Below are 26,514 nucleotides of genomic sequence, written 5' to 3'. Positions count from 1 at the left end.
TTTCCCGTTCCCCTTTAACCGTATGAGCGTAGAAGGCTGAAAGGGAGGCCTTCCTGTCTGCCTGCCCGCCACAGATGTGCTCTCTTAGGTGCTGATCTGGCCAGATTCAAACAGCTCCCTCCATCTCTGAGATAGTTGCTGAACCTGCAGGTTTGCAAACACAAGGTCAGCTCAGGTTACTCTGAACCCAGTCTTAGCAGTGAGGGTGCCTGCCATGAGGGTGTACACCAGCCTTCCCCAACCCAGCACCCTCCGGATGGTTTTGTATTACAACTCCCATCAACCCTGGCAGCCAACTGGGGGTGATGGGAGTTGTCATCCAACATGTCTGGAGGGTGCCCAATTGAGGAAGTCTGGTGTACACCTTCACTGCTAAGACTGAGTTAAGAGTGAAAATAAACCTCACTCCTTTTATTTTGCAAACGTTCCTTAATTCCACCTGGCAGCTGAGAGAGCTGCACACAGAGCTCCATCTCATTTAGTCCTCACAAGAACCCTGCGAGGTAGGCCAGGCTGAGGGACAGTTTCAGGCCAAGAAGCATTTTCATTACAATAATAGAATCATAGAATAGTAGGGTTGGAAGGGGCCTATAAGACCGTCCAATCCTTGATTTCCAAGGACTGGTGGGCTTCTGAGGAGGAAGTTCCACTGTGTTCAACAGGGCTCACTCCCTAATAAGTGTGTTTAGCAGCACAGCCTTAGAGAGAATTTGGGTGGTGGATGTAGAAAACAAATCTCTTGCAGGTATGATGGGTCTTGTAGCCCCGCCCTTATTTCTTTAAGCACACCCCTATCTCAGCAAGCTCCTCCCCTTTGTGGCCACACCCCACTTTTAAAATGAGAAATTGATATGAGGGAACAAGGAAAAGGTCCTCTAAGCATGAGCAGGGTGCAGTTCCCCTCCCTCCATTAAGCAACTGCAGCCTGTCTCCCTCCATGGAAAGGCCGGATGAATCTGTCCAGTTCAGTTCCTCCCTTGTCTTTCAGTTTTTCAATCTTAAATTCAATTAATCCCAATATTTTAAAAAAGTTTTTAAACCTGCATTTTTGTACACAATTTTGCCTAAAATGTGCTCTTTTTTTGCAAGCAATTTTCCTAATATAATGCATTTTTTTACATTTATTTACAGGAATATTTTTTTGTATGTGCTTCCCCCAATATATGCAGTTTTGGACTGGAGAATTCCATTGCAAAGTCAGAGAAGTACAAATTTCAAAGGATAACTGAGTTTTGGTTCACACATTGGTTGAAAAGAGCAGAGTTCAGTAAGTTCGCATTAAAATGCAAACTGAACAAATTTCCCCCACATACTTGGAATTAAGGAGGAGAGCTTCCATCCCAGGAAGATGTAAATGCACCTCTTTGGTTTAAAAAATATGTACACCCCAGCCCCACTCTTCTACCTTGGAAGCATTTTGAGAGCACAATCCATTTTTCTTTTTTTAAAGAAACTTTTAAAGCATATTTAGTAATAATCCTCACTTAAACCGTATGCAAGTGCTCTGTGCTGACCATACCAGCCAGGTTTCACAAGTGGATAGCTTCATGGCTGAATCAGAATTTGAATCCATACCAGGTCTCTCTGACCCCACCTTCTACACACATGAGGCACATCTGTATATATCAGCCTCCCCTAACCTGGTGCCCTCCAGATGTTGATGGACTGCAATACCTCTCACCATTGGCTATGCTGGCTAGGGCTAATGGGACCTGTAGTCCAAAATCTAGAGGGCCAGATGTCCCCCACCTCTGCCCTAAATGCAGACAGGGTTCTGATCCTTTACAGACTGTCACTGGTCCCTTTTTTCAATGGCTGAATCTACACATAGCATTTATACTGTTATCATACTGTTATCATAACTATTCGTACACATGACACCAGTGGGCACCAATAGTTATGAAAACGGTATGATAACCGTATAACTGCTATGTGTAGATTCACTTCTCTTTTGGTCTGGAGTTAACTGGGTTTTTAAAAAAACCCAGCACTTTATCCACATTATTTTAAAATTTGATTCGATTCATTCACTAATGTTATTATTTGGTTTGGAAATGTGTTGGCGCTGGCTGGATCTTCTTCAGAATGTGGACACTGCTTTGAAATCTACCGAAAAGCAGTATCTGCTTCCTTTTCTTAAATGGACAAAATAGAAAATGTGGTGAAGCCTGTATGCTGGTGTGGAAGGCCACGGGGCATAAAACACAGTTAATGGAAGGGCTGTTAAAACTCTTTCAGCGCAATGGCCAAGTTGCATTTTGGAGAAGCTCTCAGAGACTCCGTTGCAGTGAGCATAGGGCCAAAGGGAAAACGAACAGGGCCAGAAATATTTTAGCTTCAAGCTTTTACTGAGCCTCAGGAGAGGCATTTCAACCTTTTAGAATGGGGTGAGGAGAAGCTGCGCAAAAGCCAGGAAACCATCAAATGGAAGGGGGAGGGGCCAGAGGGAGGGGAGGGGCCACCCAGGAGACCCCAGCGGGCCAGACTGAGACCCCAGAGTTGGTGAATGTGGCTGAGGTTTTGCACCCCTGCTTCACAGGGCATTGGACTCTGTGTCTAGTTTCGTACTGCAGAACCCACAGTGTTTTGACAGGCACAGTGCAGTGAGGAGAGGTTGCTTTTGCTCAGCTGGTTTTACCCACGGAGCCCTGGTCCAGCCCACGAGGTGACACTGGGATGCGCTCTTTAACATCCTGTTTTTGCCGCAAACTGGAAAATGTGTGTATGTGGGGCTGGGGGCGGCGCTGGGGGCGGGGGCATGGAGGCTGCTGCTGAGGATGTACATGGACCATTCTTGCAAACTAAGGAGAAATATCTGGCTGGGCACTGATGGCCACTGAGATGGACTTAGGGTGGCCAGCAGTGGAGGCTGGGGGCGCCAATGTCAATGGGGTGGGGAATCGCTCCGGGTTTCAGCCGGAACCAGTCAGAACTCTAAAGGGGCTATCCAAGGTGCTTTGTACCCAGTCAGCTTCATGCTTTGCACCTTTAGAGTTCTGACTGAAACTCAGAGTGGATTCACTGCCCCACTGACATTGGCACCACCAGCCTCCACTGCCATTTCCTGCAATTATTATTTATTCCATTTATACACCTTTCCTCCAGGGAGTTCACGGTGGCAAACGTGACTCTCCCCCACCCCTCTTATCCTCACAACAGCCCTGTGAGGTAGGTTAGTATGTAGCCCAAGGTTGCCCAGTGAGCTTCTTGGCTGAGTGGAGATTTGAACCCAGGCCTGCCTCCACAGCCCTAAGCCTCTAGCCATGACACTGCCCAGGCTCTTGTGCTGTTGCCTTCATGCCCTGCTTGTGGGCTTCCCGGAAACATCTGGCTGGCCACTGCTGGAAATAGGATACTGGGCTAGAAGGACCCTTTGGTCTGACCCTGCAGGGTTCATTTGGTGTTATTAGCCACTGATAGATCTAACACAAAATGAGACCTGCAGGGTCAGATCTAAAGGTCCTTCTAACCCAGTATCCTGTTTCCAGCAGTGACCAGCTATGCTGGCTAATGGAGAGCATCTATGTATAGAGGCAGTCTACCTCTACTGAATAGTAGATGCTGAGAACGTTCAAGAAGGGAGGAACTAACCCTGCATTCCCAACCTGGTATCCTCCAGGGGTGTTGGTCTACAATTCCCAAAATCTTGATGGGGGATTTTGCGGTTGTAGTCCAACATATCTGGAGGGTACCAGGTTGGGGAAAGCTGGCCTAGTTTGTATATTGCTTCCAAGCTGTGTGCCGCCGGAGGCAGGGTGCTGGGCAAGTCTAGTAAAGCAGTCATGATTATGCCCCCAGTGGCTGGTGAGCTGCTTTGTGCTTGGTGAGTCACAAGCTGCACCTCAGATCTGGACTCCATAAGAATGAGAGGGCTGCCCTGCTGAACACGAGACCAAAACACCATCTAGTTCAGCATCCTGTTTCCTGTTTCCATTGGGTGGGCAGCCAGATGCTTGGGGGGAACAGGCCTCCTCCTCTGTCTAGTATTCTGGAGATATTCTGATTTTGTGCAGTGATTAGCCATCCTGAATGGTAGCCATTGATAGACCTAACATAAGCCTTCCCAGGTCAGACCAAAGGTCCAAATTATCAGCCACTCAGATGCCTCCAGGAATCCCACAAGCAGGGCCCCTTCCCTCTCGTTTGCTCCTCAGAGCTGGTGTCCCAGGGTACACTGCCTCTGAACATGGAGGCTTCATTTAGTTTTCCTGGTGAACAGCCACTGATATGGCCTCTCTTCTCCAAGGAATTTGTCCAATATTATATATTGCAAATCTTGTAAAGAAGCTACTGTCCATGACCAGATCCAGATGTTAGCAGCACATTGTTCAAAGGATTGCTAAGGATAAGAGGAGCCTTGCTGGACTGGACCAAAATGGACATATAGTCAATTTTCCCACTTCTTGCACTAACCAACTCCTCACCAGTAGTAAATTTTGAACTGTATGTGCTTATAATGGCTTCCCCCATAGCTACACCCCCAAGGAGAGTCCATAGTCACACCTGTAGATAGATAGATAGATAGATAGATAGATAGATAAAAATTAGAGGCGACTACATTTGCTCTGCTAAGAGACCAGCTCCATTGGATTCCTCCTCTCCCTGAACTGTTTTCATTCCAGCTGGTCATTATAAGAACTACAATATCACTTTAAGAATTGGTGCCTGAGTTTGCTGTTTTCCTCCTCCCTCCCAATCCCTTTTCCTCTTGTGTCATGTTCTTTCACATTGAAAGCTTGAGGGCAGGGATTCTGTTATTGATTGTTGGCTGACAGCAGGATAAAATGCTTGAAATAATACTAAAATATACAGATAGCTCAGCCTTCCCCAACTGGGTACAACTCCATAGTCCCTCCCAAAAGTGGGGGATCTATATCTATATACTGCTTTCTGCTATTTAACTTCAAATGATTAAGACTGTGGTTAAAAACTCTGTGTCCAGATGAGTGCTTCCAGATGAGGCTTTTTCTGTGCCTCACTCTCAGAATTTTACGGGAGGTCCCGATGACGCCATCGCCCATGTTTTCCTACTACTTCTTCGGTCTGCTTTTTTTTTTTAAGGGTGAGAAAAAAATGGAATCTCTGTATGATGCCTTTGGAGTATTAGTGCTAGGAGCCCACCACTGTCCGGAAGCCCCCTAACAATCAAACCATGAATAAAATCTCACAATTAAGTTTATGGGACATGACTACACTCCTTTGCATAGTTTACCCAGGAGTAAACCCCACTGAACTCAGCGATGCGTACTTCTGGCTTCTAAGTTTGACATATTTTATTTATTTATTTATTTACAACATTTATATACTGCTCCACATCAAGGCAGATTCCAGAGCAGTGAACAATAAAAGATACAAGATAAAATACAAGAATAAAAGCTCATGTTAATCATTAATAATCTTTTTTTTAAAAAAGAAACAGAATTCCAATAAAACTATGACTGGTCAGTCAAGGAAGGCTTCCTGAAATAAAGATGTTTTCAGGAGGTGCTGGAAACAGCACGGTGTTGGTGCCTGCCTGAGCTCCAGAGGCAGGGAGTTCCACAGAAAGGGGGCCACCACATTGAAGAAACAACCTTGCACACTGACATATAAATCAAGCAAAAGATCAAACAATCTTGCAAAGCTGTGTCACCATTTAAACTGCTAGTGTGAAGCCAGAACCCCATCAAAGAAAAGGAAAAGGGGCCTACAGCCTCCTGCTTGATTCTTTTGCTCATTCTTCAACTTCCTCCATGCTAATTTGTCATAGACAATAATATAGCTTGAAAGCCTCATTATCACCTCATTCACTTGCCAGAGCAGAGCCACAGGGCCTGGCTGCAGAACCTGGCCCTGTATCAGAGGATGTTACTTCTGCTGTGAAGAAGTCCGGGAGCTGTGCTCCTCTGTGGTTTCTGTTCCACTACACCACCGCTCCTGGCCCTGATGTGATATTTTAGCCCCTCTGATGCTATGCTTTGTCATACAGTTTTACTCCATGGTTCTGACTGAAAAGAAGAAAAGGGAAGGAGGAGAGAGAGTGCGAGAGAGTGTGCAAATGGCCTTCAAATGGCAAAGGATGCATTAGAAGAGAGATGAAACTGAGACAGGAGACATTTGCTGGCAAGGCTACGAGAAAATGGATGCTATGAATATTTGATGAAAGAGGCTGTTTGGAAGAGGAAAATAAAGAAACAGATTTTCCAGGCAATCTCCTCAATACGTTTTGGTGGCATCGCTTCCTCTCATGGCTGAGGAATCTCCAGTTAGGATCCTTCCCATCTCACCGATAAAACTCCTTGGCGTATTTATGAATTAAGATTGCTCTCGCTTGCTACTGCAGCCAGGGCTTCACATCTCACTGCTGCCTCAGTTCCAAAAGCCAGCCACAGATGGCAATTCCTCAGAAGAGGTCAATTCCTAGGGCTGTAGCTTTATTCAGGAAGCAAGGCCAGGACTTACTCTGGAGTAAACATGCTCTGGGTTGGGCAGTGCAGTTGTCTGCCACACCTCAGCACCCAGATCAAAGCCAGACGCTTTGATTTAACTGGCCAACCAGCTGAACTCTTCAAGGAGAATTCTCACCTCCTGTCTTGCAAAGCTTGAGGCCGTATCTTCATAAATCAGTTAGGGACACCCTGAGCAATGACAGAAATCCATGGCAAACATCTAGTGAAGCAGGGTTGAACTCCAGATCTGTGGACTAAATTTGGCCCACTTGGTGCCCACATCTGGTGGGGGGGGGCAGTCTCCAGATGGCCACGCCTGATTAGTGAGCATTGACTGGTTTCCTGGCTTTTTGCAGTTTTCCCCATTCTAAAAGATTAAAATGCTTCTCCTGAAACTTAGTTCCTGCCAGTAAGAGCTTGAAGCCAAAATAGGTTGGTATTTTTGCCCCTTTCCTTTGGCCCCACCCACCACCAGAATGCAGCCCCTGAGAAAATCTCCAAAAATGAATTGAGGTTTGACAGCCCTGCTCTAGCATGAACATACCCCTAAGTAGTATGCACCCTTGTTCGAAACCGATCAGAGCAAAAGCCAATTTGACAATGGCAGCACAGTCCATTCTCGAGAACACAAGAACCCTTTCAGATCAGGCCAAAGGTCCATCGAACCCAGCATCCTGTGGCCTACAGAGGCCAACTAGATGCTCCTGGGAAGTCCACAAGCAGCATAGGAGGGCAATAACACCCTCCTGGTTTTGTTCCCTTTCAGCTGCTATTCAGTGGTAGACTACCCCTGAACATGGAGGCTCAATGTAGCTGTCATATCTCAGAGCCCTTGGCTCTGTGCCACAAATGTATCTAGCCCCCTTCAAAGCCATCCAAGCTACAAGGCATCACCACATCTTGGGACAGCAAATCCATTTCATCCGGCATCCTCTGTCCAACTATTAGCAGAGTCTCCTTAATTTGGAGGTTCCATTTTGTTACCATTAAGAGCTAAGACCTCCTGGAACCCCTTCTCACATATCAACCTGCCCACTCCCTGATCTGCACACACATTGTCCTGTCACCTGCACATGCAACCAGTGGGAGGGCCTTTTCTGTTGTGGCCCCCTGCCTTTGGAATTCTCTCCCCACTCCCCATCCTTGACAGTGCTTACGCACCTGTTTGAAAATGTATCTGTATACCCAGGCATTTGCTGATTTTAATACCCAGCTTGGTAGATTTCCAGGTTGTTTTTTCTCTTTATATTTTATTGTTTTAGGGTACATTCCTAGGCATGTTTAGACAGAAAAAAGTCCTATGATTTCCAGCATATCCCAGCCAGCCAAGCTGTTTTTCTGTCTAAACATGCATAGGATTGTATCCTTAATGTTTTTTGTACCGCTGCCTGTGATTTGATCATGAAAGTTGGTATATAAATATAAGAAAGAAAGAAAGAAAGAAAGAAAGACTGATGATAGACCTCTCCCCAGCTAATTTATCTAGTGCTTTTGAAAGAGTTCATCTAGCCCAACATCTGTGCATCTGAACATGGAAGTTTGTGTATTTATTTTGGGGAAGAATGAGAATTTTGTTTCAGTTCGGTTTGGATAAGGATTTATCACAGGTGGAAAAGTTCTCCATATTGGGACAAAAAGAAGTTGAGATTTCAAAAATTCAAATGTGAGAGAAAACGGAATTCACCATCCCTAATGTCTCTATGTATTTATTCCCTTTCATAGCATTTCTGTACCACCCAAGAGTCAAAGTTTTCACAAAATAGAGGTTGAAGGCATCAATAGGGCTTCCAGATATTTAGGCCAGAGCTCCCCTCTCCCCTCACCATTGGTTATGCTGGCTAGAACTGATGGGAGTTGTAGGCCAAAACATCAGGAGGGCCACAAGTAGGCCACCCCTGGCCAAAATATAAGAACATAATAAAACATAACCAAAAAAAACTTTTAAAAAAGTAAAACAGCCACAGAATAAAACCAAAAGTAAAAGGGACAGAAAAGGAGAACCATTGTGTAAAACGGAGGAACTAAAAAAGTTTGAGAGAATAAAAATTTGTTCGCCTGGTGTCAAAAAGACCACACTGTAGGCAAACCTCTCTGAAAGGGGCATTCCACAACTGGGGTACCACCACTAAAAAGCCTCTCTCCTTAGTAGCCACCTGCTTTGACTCATTGGGCAGGGGTTCTGGGAGGAGGGCCTCTGAAGATGATCTTAGGGTTTAGGCAGGTATATATGGGAGGAGATGATCCTTAAGCTATGCATTCATATGCAAACAGGTCCCATATGGGGCTGTGGGCACACTGCTTCCATTTGAGACAATGAAGGGCGATGTGATAGCTTTTATCTGCGTTGCTTGATCAGTGGCTGGCTGCTTTCTCAGCCATGCACAGTGCATCCAGGGTCTGGGCGGACTCGCCAAGTAACTCCACCTAGACCCGTTTTCCGAGAATGAGCTGGCTCGAACACAACTGGAACTAGTGTCCTTTGGTGTAACCGGGCTGGGTGGGGGTGGTCTACTCTGGGAATGAGGCAAAAAGGGGCCAGCAAGAAGCTTTTGTGCAGTGTTTGGGGATGATATAATGAGAAAAAGCCCAGCAAGTCAAACAAACATAATTGTTCTGTGTCAGGGGTGTGGAGACAAAGGGTCACTTGGCTTTTCCCTCAGAACACAGTGGGGGGAAAACGCCCCACATCAGCATCAGGAAAATATTTCACTTGTCAGCTGAGCAGAATTATCTGTTTGGGAGAGAGAGAGAGAGAGAGAGAGAGAGAGAGAGAAAGCAAAAATGTTCAGGCTGCATCCAGATATTCTGCAATTCATTTCTTTGGAGAAGCAGTGCCAGAAGCTGATATCTGCTGAATTTTGCAGCTCTGCCCCTTAAGGTAGCTGGTGGTGGCTGCATTGTAAGATGCTTTCTTTACAGGTGTTCTAGAGCAGAAACAATGAAATGAATGGGGGTATCATTCCCACATTTTCTTGTCTCTCCAATGTCCTTACAGCAGCCTTCCCGATGAGTTGGACTACAGCCCCCATCATCCCTAGTCATCATGGCCCTTCCCTCCTTCAACCAAAGCCCTTCGTGTATTGGCCATGCTGGCTGGGGATTAAGGGAGCAGTAGTCCCACACACCTGAAGGATGCCAGGTTGGAGATGGCTGGGTTCCAGCGGTCAAGTTTACGTTCTAACTTCCAGCTTTCCAATCTTCTGATCATGTCAGGTTTACAGGTTTTAGAAAAATGAATCGCCCCTCCCTCAAAAAGCCAGCCAGCTTTGATGCTGCCATGCCAACATGCCTAAATCTCAAGATAAGGTTATGTTTCTCCCCTTCTCCAGTCAACTGACCCTTAAAGCTAAAGCCATCCAGCAAAATGTGAAAGTTGCCTGCGTGCACAGCTGCAAATCGTAACAGGCTGCCAGATCTCGACGCCATGCAAAATGTTTGCTTGGATTGCTTTCCTTCGAATGGCATCCCGGGTTCTGGGGGCCGATCCTGGTCTTGCCAAATGTATGCATGTGTGTTGAGGAGCAGGGACTTCTCCTGTGGAACATGCAACAGCATTTTCTTTCATCATTCAGACCATTAAGCCATCCCATCCTGGAAATCCTAACCAATTTCAGCCACTTGTCACTGAGAAGGTTATTTCACTGGTTCCACGTAGTTCCCTTCCCTGTTCTCTCCTTCAGCCAGAGGCAGTGCATCCACCAATCTCCAGAAGTGTTAGATATTGGCCTTGTTCAGACGCACATTGGGCAAGGGCGGTTAGGCTAACCATGGTGCATAGTGGTTACCTTTAACCACTGAGAGTGCTACGGCCACACATGCAGGTAACCATGTTCCACAACGTAGCTAGACTAACCATTCTCTAACTGCCCTCCCTCCTGCAGGAACCCGCCTTCCTCCGGATGGGCGGACATGCATCCCAGCAGCCTTTGCGTTGTCAGCCATTTTGGTGCTTGGTGCTGCTGGCCATTTTGGGGCTCGGATTTTGGGGCTTCTTTGGCCCCCTTGCTGCAGAGCTCTATGGCACCTGTCAGTTAACCACGGAGGCTGTTCAGACATCATGCTAAGCCACGGTAGAGCCCACTAACCATCTCGCAGCAAGTGGTTAGTGAACGTGGTTAGTCCGTGGTTAATAAGGCATCATGGTTGGGACAGATGCCAGTTGAGACATCACGCTAAGCCAACATGTTTAGCTCAAAGCTCCTCACCATCATGGCTTTGTGCGATGTCTGAGCAGGCCCTATAATTCCCATCCTGCCCAATCAGCAAGGCCATTCTGGCTGGGGGGTGATGTAAGTTGTAGTCCAACACATCTGGAGGGCACCAGGGTGCAGAAGGCTGACATAGACCAATATCCTTCTGTTCCTGCCTTTGATTCCCAACTGCAGTCCTTGGTTCGAGTCCTGACTCTTGTATCTGCTGCCATCTGTCCCATGATGTACAGCTTGCCCACCATGGACTTGCCTGTTCACACGCCAGCGGGTCATCAAAGCCAAACCAAACATGTCATCCCATTTAGGTCTTTCTGGTGTCAAGCACCTCTGCCTGCTCTCCCCCTCCCCGCCATGGTTGACAGGGCCAGGATCTGGGCATCACCCAGCGTTGCCTCCTTCTCATCCCCACTGGGCCCAAAGTCGGCCAGTTCCTACTCTTCCCTGCAAAAAGCCACTCAGTAGTAATTTGTATTGCTCTGGAGCCTGGAGGTGGGTGCTTTGGATGACGTTGCCATGGCAACACAGATCAGCCAGGCAACGATGATGCTCTGGGAGAGAGAGGCAGCAGCGAAGAGGTGGCCTGAGATGAGACTTATCTCACAAATAAATATACCCAGAGGTGCAAAGCGGGGAGGGGGGTTGGGGGCGGTGGCTGTGCCTAGCAGCATCTTGTACAGGCACAACCTCTTGGGCTCCTCCACGGGTTGGTGTGGCCTTGGCTGATCTTGTTTGTTCAAGCAGGGGCGCCAAAGCCCAGGGTGCCCTCCCATGGCCCCCCAGAGAGTGGGAGGTGATAGGGGCTGTGGCAAACGGGCCCTGTGTCAGCACCTCGGCTGGGTGCCTGCCGCTTCCCACAACATCCTTTCTTGTCATGCTTTACATTAGGAGGCAATATATATATATATATATATATATATATATATATATATTCGGGGTGGCCGGCTGGGCATATATACATACACAGGTACTCATTTTATCATCCTTTTCTGCAACAAAATGGTCTTTATTCCCAAGGAAATCTGTTTAGCATCAGGGTGGCAGAAGCAAACTCCATTCTATCCCTGCTGTCATGATGGTGCCATGATTTCAATGAGTTTAAAATGCAGAGCTGCACATGCTCCAAATATTTTGTTTGTTTGTTTAATTGGGGTTGGCAAGTGGTGTTTTGTTTGGGTTCCCCCCACCCTTTATTTCTCTAACATATCAGGAATGTACAGGTGGGGAAAAGAAATGAAATGTCTGTTATGCACTTCAGAACTGTTGTAATACAGGTGGCTGTCTGAAGAGACCCCCTCCTGCCCCCTAAGACCATTAAGTCTCCGGTCTGAAATGGCTTGGCTGCACCATTGTGTTGAGTTGGTGGGTTGTTGTGATCTTAAGATGAGTTGCATCACTGGGAACCATTGCTGTTGTGGTGTGACAGTTCTTGCATTTGTGGAGAGCTCTTTCAGGGCATCAGCCAGGCATCAGCCATGAAGAAACCTGGGTTGGAGATCAAAATATTGCAAAGGTTAGCCAACTGGAGTCTGGGGGGGGGGGCAGGGGGTTGCAAATGTGGTACTGGAAACCAGCTCCTCCAGTTATCAGCATAGCTCCTGGTCTGAATCCGCTTCGGGTTTCAGTCAGAACCAGGCAGAACTCTAAAGGAGCTTTGCACCTTGGAGAGTTCCTTGAGAGTTCTGACTGGTTCTGACTGAAACCCGGAGTGGATTTACTGGCCCACTGACATTGGAGTCACCAGCCTCCACCCTGCCATTTATTTCTTCAGATAATTTACAGCTTTTTTGCCCCACTCTCCAGCCCCAGAAGGCTCCCAGAGTGGTTTACAAAGATTAAAAATGAGACACTCCCTGTCCTCAGGCTTACCATGTAAAAGACATGACACAAAAGGAAACGGGGTGGGGAGGGAGGAGGAAAAAAGCGGAGCTCAGGCACCAGTTCAGAGTTTCAGGGTTCTCATAGGTGTTCTTAATGGCAGGGAAGAGCAAAGCAAGCTCCCTGCAGCTGTTCCTTTCCTGGCTGATGTGTGGGGCCAGGCTGATCTCCTCTTTGCTGTGATGCGCAGACGCCCAGTGGCTCTTGGTTCTCTACCTGATGGATGAGGCCTGAGTCTGCAGTTGCAGGGAACTGTCAGTGGAGCCACTGGTCCATCTAGCCCAGAACTGACTCTCTTCGGGTATTAGGCAATCTTTTATTTTATTTCATTTCCCCTGCTTGGCTGGAACACTTGGAGCTACTGAGACCAAAAGTACCTTCTTGCCTTCCGTCTGTGCAGGTCCTTGGTGCAGGGCAGAGCGTAGGTTGGGGAGAAAATTTACCTACTTTATTTAAAACAACAACAACAACACACCCTTGTAGAAAATCTCCCTGGGTGATCTTCCAAGGAACGCTTGAACCTTGGCAGTGGCATCCCTCCCATGATCTCAGTGAGCCAAAGTTCAGCGGAAAAACAATTAGCATGGAGAAGGCTTGGCTTGGGGGGGGGGGTGTTGTTTTAAACCCTTGGCCATTTTGCTGTGCGTTGTTCATGCAGCAACACTGGAACAGAGGGGTGAGGTGCCAAGTGTGACTCACAGAGTAAGTCTTGCATGTGCAGCTGTGCCGCTTCGTGCGCTGTGCTGCCGCTTTCCAGGGAGACGAGCGCTCAGTTAAACCGCGCTCAGAGGGGACGGTGGAGGCAGCCCATTTCTAAAGGCAACTGCCAAACCTCAAAGGAGCCTGAACAGAATGCACCATCCTAAGAGGAGCCCTGCTGCAGCAGACTAGACAAGAGGTGTTAGTCCAGCATCCACAGCAGCCAGCCAGACAAGAGGGCAACAGCGCTCCCCACCCCATCCCCCATGTGCCTCCAGTATATGGTCCTCTGAGACAGACATTTAGCCATCCTGGGTTTTGTTTTTTTAATGGATACTTCTATTCAAATGAGGCAGGTCTTCCTAGAATAGTAGGGTTGGAAGGGTCCTACAAGGCCATCGAGTCTGACCCCTAGGCCATCTTCTCCAACCTGCCCCCCTCCAGATGTATTGGACTACACTTACCATCATGGGGACTGCTGGCTGTGCTGGCTGGGGATAATGGGAGCTATAGTCCTACACATATGGAGGGGGACTGGTTGTAGAAGGCTTTGATAAGGACATAAGAAGACACCCAATGCAACAGACCAATGGTTTGTCTAATCTTTGATTGATTGATTGATTGATTGATTGAAAATATTGACATAGTCTTCATTACGAAATCACAGGGCTGTGTACAAAACTCACTGAAACAACAAATAAAACAAATACAAAGCCACAATAAGAACAAAAAGTCTACCAAGCTAGATATTTAAATGGCAAATGCCTGGGTAAACCAATTTCTTAATCTCGCCTCCTGTTTCCCAGCTGCCAATCTGTTGCTTCCAGGAAACCCAACAAGCAAGGCACCCTCAGTCATTTGGGCAGGGCCTTCTCTGTGGTGGCTCCTCAGCTTTGGAACATGCTTTTAATTCAGTTGCGGCTGCCCTCTGCTACTCAACCATTTAAAGAAGACTTAAAAACCTTTGTTCTTAAGCAGGGGTGTCAAATCAGAATAGGGCAGGGGAACAAATTGCTCCCCCCCCCATGGGGCAGATGACATCAGAAACAGAAGGAATACGCCAGCCTTCCCTGACCTGTTGGACTACACCTCCCATCACCTCCAGCCAACATGCCCAGGCCATTCTGGCTGTGGGTGATGGGTGGTGTAGTCCCATACATCTGGAGAGAACCGGGTTGAGGAAGGCTGTGGCAATGCTGGCTGGGGGGTGATGGAACTACAACTCCAATCATCCCGAGCATTGGTCATGCTGGCTGGGCATGATGGGAGTCAGAGTCCAAAAAACTGGAGGTCAGCATGTTGTGAGGGCTGGTGTAATCCAAGGCAGACAGGGAGCCAGGTCTCATAAGTAGGGGCGCTTCCAAAATCTGCCTTATCCAAATTTCTTCCTGGATTTTGGAAGTCCGAACCACACAGTCAGGTTTTCAAAGTGGAACTGATGCATTAGGAATCCCTCATTGTGCCCTTTTAAAATATCTGCATTTGGTACTGAGCCCTACTGCGCATGTGCAGTTTTCTGCCTTTCCACATCAATAAAACACTACAAATAAAGCAGTCTTGATGCGATTGTGTGCATAACTGCAGGAAGGTTGTTTCTGATGTGAAGATTCTTTTTGATTGCAGGAAGATTCTTTTTTGTTTACCAGTGCAGAAACACATTTGTGTATCAGTTTTTTTAAAAAGCAGGAAAAGCATCGTGATACACTGATGCATGTGATCACATCAAGAGTTCTGATGGAGCCTTGTGTCCAGTTCTGGGTGCTGCACTTTAAGAAGGATATAGATCAAGGGCGTAAGAATTCACCCTGCATTTTGATTTCTTCTTTTTTCTTTTTAACATGCATGCTGTAGTGCAGCCACCATTTCTTCTTCACCTTTTCATAATTCAGGTTTTCTCTTTAACCCTTGTCAATTCCCCCCTCCCAGTTCCTCCAAACAGGCCCTTAAATCTAGGAGACAGAAGTTCAAGATGGAAAGATCGAGGGATAAGCCACCAACCAGTCCAGTGCATCTGCGAGGGGCCCTCCGCCCATATAATGCTATTTGGGGTTCTTGCATTGAACCAGCCTAATAAATTACACTGATTAAATATATAGTGTATATTATGGTGAAATTAGGATGGTTATATTTAGCCTATATTATGCTATATAGGGTCTTGCACTGAACCAGTTGAATAAATTACGCTGGATAAATATATAGAGTATATTATGGTCCAATTAAGCTGGTTAAATTTAGCCTATACTATGCTATATAGAGTCTTGCATTCAACTAGCTGACTAAATCAAGCTGGTTAAATATACAGCATATATTATGGTTCAATTAAGCTGGTTAAATTTAGCCTTTACTATGCTATGAAGGGATCTTGCATTGAACCAGCTGAATAAATTCAGCTTCCCTGACCAGCCGTCCCCCCCCCCCCCCCGCCACGCTCTTCCCTTTTCTGTCTGTATTGCTGTCTTGGGAATTGCTGGCCCTTGAAGGCATCCATCAGCCAGATAAATATTCAGAACCGGGACCAGGTCTGTGCATTTCTGCCTCCCATTAGAGATCCTTCTGCTCTTCTAGTAGACCGAGGGCTTGGGACTCTTCTGAATAAGGATCAGGGTGCAGAATAGGTTTATCAAATGCAGACTCCCACATTCTGGTGTTCTAAGTCCATTAGTCCTTCCCAATCTTGCACAAGGTCTGGGATGGATTAGTTTGTGGCTAAGCCAGGGCATCCTGAAAACACTGGCTGGGATCAAGAGGCAGATCTGCCATAAATATGACAGCCCCCTTGCAGAACCACAGAGGAAAAGACTATTAAACCGATTTAAGTCTCTAGTATAGACTTTCCCTCCATTTAATGTTATACAAACTATTTCTGTTTTGGCTGCCTTTTGGTAACTGAAGGCTAACCAGTGAGAGATTTAGGTTCTGTACACTGCACAGAATCAAACGAGTTTGCAGTACTACCTGCACATTTTTAACTGCCATGGTTTCCTCAAAGAACTGTAGGACTTGCTGTTTTGCAAAGGTGCACAGATCTACCAGTCTGTTTTACTAAAAGCCAAGCTCTGTATCTGGTGGGCAGGGAGGCGTAACATTTAAACAGGTGTGAAACTGGTTTCAGTTGGGGTGTACTGTAGATGCACTTTTAATGGGCTTCCCAAATGTTGGTCAAAACGATTTGGGGGAGGGGGGAAGGGGTGAAATGCTGGAGTGGAGCATGAAATGCCATTTAGCTAAAGGTAAATCAAAGGCGGGACTGAATCTGTGAAACTGTTTGGAATTCTGCAAAGTACATAAAGTGGTATTGATGAAGGTTGAGACAAAGCATGTGCAGAGTGCCTTTCATTCATCAATGAGTAATCACAGCCCAGTCCCCACACATCCTCAATTAGAGGACAAATTTCTGGTACGTTTGAGCCCCAGAGCCTCCCTATCCCAGAATTTCCATAGCAATGGCAGTCTTAGTCTGTTGCAGCAAAGTAACACCTTAAAGTCTAGCAAATTTATTATGGCAGAAGCTTTTCTGGCCATGGAGCTGGGTTGGAAATGCTCCAGTGAGAACATTTGGCTTGGTGGAGAGGTGGATTGCCAAAGAGGGAGGCAAAACTGCTTCCTTCCATTCAGCCTTTAGGGGTGCAAATTTTGAGGACGGGGCTGGTGATTCCTCCAGCTGCTCTCTGCTTGCAGATCTGGGCTGCCTAACACGACAGCATCGCTCCGGGGAAGCAAACATGGCATCTGCCAGCAGAGATAACTCAGTGGGAACTCTGGGGAGGTTCTTGCCCCCTTGTTCACTCCCCTTCCCTGAATAGCATTGCAATCCCACACAATACTTTTACAGCCTGCGCCTGTTGCCGTGAAATAACAGTCTCCCACAACCCATCACACACACACACACACACACACACACACACACCAGGGATTCAGGGATTCGGGCCTGGCGTTATCTATCTGTATCCATCTATCATGGTCCAACCTGGTGCCCTCCAGATGTTTTGGACTTCAACCCCCATCAGCTCCCTCCCAGCACGCTGGAAGGAATGCTGGGAGTTGTAGTCAAAACATCAGTGGGGCACCTAGTTAGAAAAAGGTGATCTATACAGACACACTCTAAAAGGTTTCACTCAAAGAATTAGCTGGTTATGTCTTCTAAACTATTTATTGGTTTATACTGAAGCTGAAATATTTTGGCCACCTAATGCGAAGAGAAAACTCACTGGAGAAGACCCTGATGCTGGGAAAGACTGAGGGCAAAAGGAGAAGGGGACGGCAGAGGATGAGATGGCTGGATAGCATCACCGATGCAATGAATATGGACTTGAGCACGCTCCGGGAGAGAGCGCAGGACAGGAAGGCCTGACGTGCTATGGTCCATGGGGTCACGAAGAGTCGGACACGACTGAACGACAACAATGTATTTATTTAATGCCCTGCCCTTCTACCCCCAAAAAAGGTGCTCAAGACAGTTTACAGAAATAAGAACATATGAAGAGCCGTGCTGGATCAGAGCCAGGGTCCATCTAACCCAGTATTCTGTTCACATAGTAGCTAACTAGCTGCCCACAGGAAGCCCACAAGCAGGGCAAAAGTGCAACAGCACCCTCCCGCCCATGTTCCCCAGCAACTGGTGTACATAGGCTGACTGCCTCTGGTACTGGAGGTAGCACACAGCCATCAGGACTAGTAGCCCTTGATAGCCTTTTCCTCCAGGAATTTGTCCAACTCCCTTTTAAAGCCATCCAAATGGGTGGCCATCACTACATCCTGTGGTAGGGAATTCTGTAGTTTGACTCTGTGCTGTGCGAAGAAGCCCTTCCTTTGATCTGTCCTGAATCTCCCACCAATCAGCTTCATGGGGTGACCCCACTGGGTTCTACTATCATGTAAGAGGGAGAAAAAAGTCCCCCTATCCACATTCTATGCACTATGCATAATTCTGTAAACAATAAAACAATACATTAAAATACAATAAAAACATAACAATTTCAGAAAAAAATATTATTAGACAGCACCCAACCCACCAGACACACTTATAGGCTAAAGGCCTTCTTAAATAAAGTGCTCTTTGCCTGCCGGTCAAAGGACAATAGAGAGGGAGCAAACCTAGCCTCCCTTGGGAGGGGGTTCACTGCCTGGGAGCGGCCATTGAAAAGGCCCTCTCTCAGATTGCCACCAAGCATGATTCTGAAGGTGGTGGTCTCAAAAGATGGGCCTCTCTAGTATATCTTAAGAACTGGGCAAGCTTGTATGGGAGAAGGCTTTCCAGCTTTTCTAGACAAGGTTGTTTAACCTGCTGTTCCTGCTTCTAGTTTTGTTGCAGAACTAAGACCAGAGCTCTACCTGCATTATTTTCCTTTCCTGCCTTTTCGTACTTTCTGCTACATAACCTCTAGGTGGCACTGTGGAAGAGCAGAATAATGCAGCTATCCTAGTGGGGCTAGGACTTTATTTCACTCTCACAAGTAATACTGGACTTTCCCCCACTCCAAAACCCCCCACGAAATTCCTTCTAAAAACCAGAGGCAGAACTGGATAGTTATGATGTCATCTAAAGCACCTGTAAACAACTGTGAGTAAGGAATGACAAACACACAATAAAAGCCTCATCTAGAAAAGCTTGTTAAGTGAAATTCAGACCCCGCCCTCTTTGACCCCTGCAAGTCTGCAGGGAGCAGTAAAAGCCATGTCTATCAGAATCCCTCCCATCCATGCAACTGTTAGATACAGCAGCCCCATCTGTCTCTAGACCCCAGACCTAGCAGCCTGCCACTCCTGCCTCCATGGCATCCTGTTCCACAGTGCCTGCCCCTGCAATCCATCCATGCCCACGCCTGCAATCCACCCTTGGTTGTCCACTTTTTTCTTCCCAATTTGTTTCATCCTTTTGCCGCAATCCTCTTTTCAGAGCATAGGAAGCTGCCTTCTACTAGGTCAGACTATATGTCCATCTAGTCCAGCATGGTCTGCTCTGACCAGCAGCAGCTCTCTGGGGTTCAGGTGGAGAGCTGCTGATTTATTTATTTTTAAATCTGATTTATTGATTTTTAAACTGGAGATGTCGGCGATTAAACCAGGGGCTTTCTGCATGCAAAGCAGGTGCTGTACGATTGAGCTATGGCTCCTCCTCTGCTTCAGCTCCATATTTCCAGCATCTGTTGTTTCTCTAGGTCTTCTCTTCCTCCACGTCACAGCCTCATTTGTCCCTCTCCTGCCTTGCCTCCCTCCCATAGCACTGAGGCCTTCAGACCATAGCATTCCTTCAGTTTTGTCCCATGAGTAGTTGGAATGTTCACAAACATCCCATGCTGTCATACCAGCCAATCAGCATCTATGGGTTGCCCACCTTTGCAACTGTCTCTCTAACAGGTTCAACCTGCAACAGTGAATAGGTGACAACGTGTCTCCGTGTGGAGCAAAAAGCTGACCTTTAAGTCCTGTTTTTCCTCAGCATCAGAGCTCTGTTAAAGGCACAGAAGCAGGCCCAGTGCTTTTTTTTTGGCCAGCTGGTAACCCTGTCAGTGCAGGACGCTTCACCACCACAAAGACAATGCAGTATAGGAAGGGCTGAAGAATATAGTGGAGGAAGTGTCTGTTTTTAGCAACAAAACATGCAGAGACTGGGCAGGGGAGGGAAGAAGGGTCAAGAGGTGGGGAAGGAAGAGGTCATTAACTCTCCATCCCCTATATCCGGTTAATTGTGAAATACAGGGAACCCCCCACAAATAAACACCCACACACCCCTCCCATTCTTCCTTGGCACGTACAGCACCCACAGAAGTGGATGGCTTGTAAAAACACACCTTTGTTTTAGTGTTATGCATATATTAAGCCTGTGCAGATATTCAGTAATTGTAGAAATGAATGAGTGGAAGATGCAGCCTGCTCCTTATCCTCACGTATAGGGATGTCGGAGAAATCTGCAATAGAATCAAATGAGTTCAGATTTTTATGAATTCGACCCACCAATTCCACAGCAGACTGGCTTTTCTCCAGTTTGGTGGATTCCCTGGACTTGCGGACTGCTTTTCTAATTTTCCCAAATTTTGCACCAATTTAGTAAAGGAAAAACGTGCAAAATAAAAAAAAACCAGACCAAAATCTGCATTTCCCGCAGAGGCTGAAGTGCAAAAATGCACATGGAAGGGCGTTTGCACATTTGCGTGAGTGCAAATTTGTGCAAATTCAGAAAATTGAACAACCCGATTCCATCAATAAGTGGATAATAGAGCACAATTCATACATTCCTACTCACACATTGATGGTTCTGTGTGCACAGGGGCATACGAGGCCCAAATGCACACTGTCACCTCCGCACCATCATCTGCCACCTGCAAAAGCAGAGACCACACTTCTTGCACAGGGAACCAGTGTTTGTCTGGGTGTACACCTGCAGGCCTCTATCCAAATAGAACATTCCATGTGTCTGAACTCACCCCATCCGGACAATCCTTTCGGCATTTTACTGATTTATTTGAATGTTGTTTTTTAATTTGTAAATAAAACTACAACCAGTCCAAAAACTTTAACATGAGAAGGGGTGGGGTGGAGAAAAAAGAACCCACAACCTATAAACCGACACAATACCATTTCATCTTGTCCTGATTATGTGCATGGGCGTGTACACACAGAAACACTGTTTCAAAACCTAATAAACGGGTTCCATTGTAAGAAAAAATCTGTTTGAAGTGTTTGCGGGGGGGGGGGGTCCTGTTCCAATTCTGTTAATTTATCTATGTGAGCCAGTTCTAGTACTTTAAACAACCTTTCCATGGGAATGGTTGTTTTGGCAGTCTATGAATGTCTGTTCTGGGCTGTGAGGAGCAGGGATGGTGAGAATTTCATTGGATTTGTTTCTTGATAAGAACTTAACAAGGTTCACAAGTCTGTCCCAAATAAGATGGAAAGAACTTGAATTGAACACGTAATACATATCCTGGCTTGGTCCCTGAGCAGGAGGCAATGAGTGGCTGGGTGATTAATACATTTAATAAATAAATAAAGGAGGAAGTGAGGCCATAGGACAGGTGACAAGAGAGTTATGGTCTATGTCCAACGTCAGGGCAATCCAGGAACACAGGGTCTCGAGGAGAAGCCAAGATCAAGCATGGGGAGGCACTCCAAGGGTACAATACGACAATGGAACTGATTCCCTGGGGAGGCTGTTAATGATAATGTTAATGATAACATTAATGTTAATGATTAATGTTAATGATAACAGATGACAAAGAAAAGGCAGAGGTGCTCAATTCCTACTTTGGCTCAGTCTTCTCCCAAAAGAGGGTCTATGACCCCCCTGGCAAAGGCGAAGTACAGGCTGAAGGGGCAGGATTGCAGCTTGAGATCGACAGGCATATGGTCAAGGAACACCTAATGACTTTGAATGAGTTCAAATCTCCAGGGCCAGATGAACTGCATCCTAGAGTCATAAAGGAACTGGCAGAAGAACTCTCAGAACCGCTGTCTATTCTCTTTGAGAAATCATGGAGGACGGGGGAAGTGCCAGATGACTGGAGGAGGGCTAACGTCCCTATCTTCAAAAAGGGTAAAAAGGAGGAACCTGGGAACTACAGACCAGTCAGTCTGACATCAATCCCTGGGAAAATTCTGGAGCAGATGATAAAGGAATCCATCTGGAAGCACCTTGACATCAATGCCGTGATTACTCGAAGCCAACATGGATTTGTCAAAAACAAGTCCTGCCAGACAAATCTGATCTCATTTTTTGATCAAGTCACCTCCCTTGTAGACCGTGGGAATGCTGTAGACATCATATACCTCGACTTCAGCAAAGCTTTCGACAAAGTGCCCCATGATATCCTGATGAGCAAACTAGCTCGAAGTGGGCTAGATGAAACAACGATCCGGTGGATCCACAGTTGGCTACAGAATCGGACTCAAAGAGTGCTTATCAATGGGACCTTCTCAAGCTGGGGAGAGGTAACGAGTGGGGTACCGCAGGGCTCAGTCCTGGGCCCAGTGCTCTTCAACATTTTTATTAATGACTTGGAGGAGGAGGTGCAGGGAATGCTGATCAAATTTGCAGATGACACAAAATTGGGAGGGATAGCTAATACTTTGGAAGACAGAAACAAAATTCAAAGTGATCTGGATAGACTGGAGTGCTGGGCAGAAAACAACAGAATGGCATTTAATAGGGACAAATGCCAAGTTCTGCACCTAGGAAAAAGAAACCAAATGCACAGTTACAAGATGGGGGATACGTGGCTCAACCACACTACGAGCGAGAAGGATCTTGGAATTGTCGTCGATCACAAGCTGAATATGAGCCAACAATGTGATGTGGCTGCAAAAAAGGCAAATGCTATTTTGGGCTGCATTCATAGAAGCATCGCTTCCAAATCCCGGGAAGTACTAGTTCCCCTCTACTCAGCACTGGTTAGGCCTCATCTGGAGTACTGTGTCCAGTTCTGGGCACCACACTTTAAGAAGGATGCAGACAAGCTGGAGAGGGTTCAAAGGAGGGCAACAAAGATGATCAGGGGACTGGAAACAAAGCCCTATGAAGAGAGACTGAAAGAACTGGGCATGTTTAGCCTTGAGAAGAGAAGACTGAGGGGAGATATGATAGCACTCTTCAAGTACTTGAAAGGTTGTCACAGAGAAGAAGGCCAGGATCTCTTCTTGATCATCCCAGAGTGCAGGACACGGAATAATGGGCTCAAGTTACAGGAAGCCAGATTCCGGCTGAACATCAGGAAAAACTTCCTGAGTGTCAGAGCAATACGGCAATGGAACCAATTACCTGGGGAGGTGGTGGGCTCTCCCACACTGGAGGCCTTCAAGACGAGGCTGGACAGCCATTTGTCAGGGATGCTCTGACTTGGATTCCTGCATTGAGCAGGGGGTTGGACTCGATGGCCTTGTAGGCCCCTTCCAACCCTACTATTCTATGATTCTATGAGGCAGTGGGCTCTCCCACACTGGAGGCATTCAAGATGAGGCTGGACAGCCATCTCCCAGGGATGCTCTGACTTGGATTCCTGCATTGAGCAGGGGGTTGGCCTCGATGGCCTTGTAGGCTCCTTCCAACCCTACTGTTCTATGATTCTACCAAGAAGAGTCAGCCGAGACAGAAATATGGACCTAATATACATAGAGCTAAGGACCTGTGTGTTTTCCCAGTAACTACTGGATCTCAACTGGGAGCTTATATAGCCTGGACTGCCAGACCCCACCCAGGCCCAGCTGAAACCAATTTCCCAACCTTCCAGGCTCCCTACTCACAAGGAGGCCCTTTACTCACAAGGAGTCTGGTTGTGCTGCATCTTGAGTTGTGCGCTCCATCAACAGGTGGCTACTTGCACTTTCTGACACTGGCGTTCCCTGGGGCAGAAAGGTAGATGGACACCCCCTCTGATTCTGAAGGCGATTCGGGACCCTGTCCACAGGGCTTCCCCAGGGCCTCTGCTGTAGAGGGGCCCAGGCTAGCTTCTCCTGAGCTCCCGGGGATGCCTGGGAGTGGTGCTGGAGTCAGCCCCCCCCCCCCAGAATTCATGACCTTCATCCAAGGTAGGGCTCAGTCCTGGGTCTGGCTTGACAATGTGGGAGATAGCAAAACTGAAAGATTTCTCTGTGCCTCTGGGCAGAGGGCTTCTTTGCTTTCAAAATTGTGGCTTTGAATCCCTGTGCATTTAGTCCTGTCGCTTGTGTGGAATTAGGGTTGCCACTTCATTTTTCAGACCGGCTCCTTATTAGGGTGGCCAAAAAAAGAGCGGAAATGCAATGCAACACCCCAAAAAAGAGGATACCAATTTTCATAAAGTTTGCACATGCTGACTGATCTGTATAGATGCAAATTTCAAAATGATTGCCATAATTTAAATAGAAATACATTATACCTCCCCGTGGTGTGGAAAACTGGCCAAATGAGCTGTGTGACTTGTTCCCTCCGCTGCCTAGGTGCTGCTACCTGTTGATCTGGCAACTCCAAGGCCCTTTTGCTCTTCCTTCCGATGCTTCTTTATCTTTAAACCAGACTTTGACTGGACACCCCTTCAAACAGAGGAAGTTCCTCTGGCCGCCCTTCAAACAGAAGACAGCCCTCATTAAAAGAGGATACCTGGCCACACTTTCTGGCCACACCTGTCTTTAACAGATGCATGGCCGGTACAGTGCGGTCCTCTCCATGCTGGGAATAGCTCTACCCATTCAATCTGCCCAGCACAGTGGGGTGAGAATTTCATTCAGTTTGTTTTTTGAGGGGAACTTATGAAAATGGGCATATTTCTTCATAAGAAGAACTTGAAAGTTTTAACAAAAAAAATGGAATGTGGGAGAAAGCAAAACTGACATTCATCCATCCCTCACAAATTAAAAGCAATCAGGTATACCAAACCAGTAGAGATTAGCAGCAGGTGACAGGATCCATTAAAACCATGGGTAGGGTGCAAATTGGAACCGGTTAGGAACTGCTTTTACTTTGACAGAATATTTAGAGCCTTGTGCTTCATAAAAGGGTCAGCAGCAGGTCTCTTACCAGGAATTCTGCAGGTGCTTAGAACAATGTGGTTGATTCTATCCATCCTTTAAATGCTCATTGGTTTTATATTTTAACTAAGGCAGCCTTTTCCAGCCAGGCCTCTTCCAGATGTGTCAGACTACAACTCCCATTATTCCCATGCCGCCGTGATAAGCTGTGCTTGTCATGTGCATGTGTGCAAATTGTTAAAATTATAATTACAAACAGAAGACTGGCGAATGGTATCATATCAAATTGATACCAGCACCTTGGTATATAAGCATAAGCTGCATACTCCCAGGTCGTTGATGGCATATGATGGGGCATTTTAATGTAGTTGTTTTACTTCCTCTTGGCATTTTTATTTGTTTTTAGCTGTTTAAAATTGTTTTAACGTGTTGTAAGTTTTAATCCTTGCTGTAAGGTATCTTGAGTCTTTTTTGGAGAAAGTATCTAATAAATTCTGTTGTTCTTCTTGTATATATTTTACTCCAAAGTAAGTCCCACTTAATACTTTGGGATTTACACTCAAATGAGTGTGCATATGGTTGCAGCAGCAGCCTCAGTGCTCAAATTGGGGGGGGGGGATTGGGGGAAGGGAAGTTAAGGGGTGAATCATACCCCCCCCCCCCAGTCTGGCCTGGCATCATAGATCAGCAGTGCTAGGCAACTCACACTCTTAGGAGGGCTCACTGCCACCCCTGCCCTTCCTTGAACCAGAAAAATCAGCCAGCTGTACTCCCCCCCACACACACATACAGCCTTCCAACACAATAGCATCCATCACAAAAGGGAGAGGGAGGCATTCCCCCCCTTCTGAGTTGGGCACCGACAACACAAGATCTTTTGAGGAAGCTCCAGTGTGCACTGCAGGGTGGGAGGCGGTCTTGAGTTTCTGCACCTTCTATTCTTCTCCTATCTTTCTTTCAGGATCATCGAAACAAGTGCAATTCAGCAGGAGAGACTCCAGGCTATAGCCGTAAGTAGCTCTTTCAACTGGATCCCTGTTGTCTCACCACCATCCTCCTCCTTCTCATTTTAACATTTGTAGAGTGCTTTAAAGTGTCGAAAGTGCTTCCCAAGCACAACTGAGCTGCAATTCTTACAGCAACCCTGTAAAGTAAGCCAGTATTAATATCCCCTATATGGGATAATAATATTGATGAGGCTGAGAGGGAGCAGTTTGCCTAAGACTATGTGTTCACAGCAGAGGTGAGATTTAACATAAGAGCATCCGAAGAACCTTGCTGGATTAGACCAAGGGTCCATCTAGTCCAGCATTCTGTTCACACAGGGGCCAAGCAGCTGCCCACGGGAGACCTACAAGCAGGACAGGAGTGCAACAGCACCCTCCCGTCCATGTTCCCCAGCAACTGGTGTACATAGGCTCACTGCCTCTGTTACCGCAGGTATTTATTTATTTACAGTATATGTATACCACTCCACATCCAAAGACCTCGGAATGGTGAACAGCAAACTGGATAAAGAGTAAAAACACCATGTTTGTTTGTTTGTTTATTAAAGAAACAATTTGAGCCAGAGACTTCCTGCTTTGTAGCTCTGCATCGTAATCCTATTTATTTAGCCCTATTTACTTCATAGCAGTGGAGGCTGGGGGCTCCGATGTCAGTGGGTCAGTGAATCTGCTCCAGGTTTCAGTCAGAACTCTAAAGGAGCTCTCCAAGGTGCCTCACACCCAGTGAGCTTTATGGTTTGCACCTTGAAGAGCTCCTTTAGAGTTCTGACTGGCTCTGGCTGAAACCCAGAGCAGATTCACCACCCCACTGACATCGGACCCACCCACCTCCACTGCCCCAACCCTATGACCCTA

General features: G+C 46.7%; 2 protein-coding genes across 5 annotated transcripts in view; one reads left to right on the top strand and one right to left on the bottom strand.

The window, feature by feature from the left end:
- Nucleotides 1-26,514, bottom strand: part of SPMAP2 (sperm microtubule associated protein 2) — a 109,110-nt gene that overhangs the window by 34,556 nt on the left and 48,040 nt on the right. The gene's annotated exons all lie outside the window — the stretch shown is intronic.
- The window catches only part of PALM (paralemmin), a 99,589-nt gene that overhangs the window by 39,651 nt on the left and 33,424 nt on the right, over nucleotides 1-26,514 (top strand). For all 4 annotated transcript variants that reach the window (XM_084826013.1, XM_084826011.1, XM_084826016.1 and 1 more), the window contains one exon: nucleotides 25,614-25,662. In XM_084826013.1, the coding sequence (XP_084682139.1) occupies nucleotides 25,614-25,662 (49 nt within the window). The remainder of the gene's footprint in view (nucleotides 1-25,613; nucleotides 25,663-26,514) is intronic.

The sequence above is a fragment of the Heloderma suspectum genome, chromosome Z, assembly GCF_057233095.1.
Source record: "Heloderma suspectum isolate Gila_16-S chromosome Z, 16-S_ref, whole genome shotgun sequence".
Classification (NCBI taxonomy): domain Eukaryota; kingdom Metazoa; phylum Chordata; class Lepidosauria; order Squamata; family Helodermatidae; genus Heloderma; species Heloderma suspectum.
The sequence above is the reverse complement of the archived record's forward strand: the minus strand, read 5'-3'. Positions and strand labels throughout refer to the sequence as shown.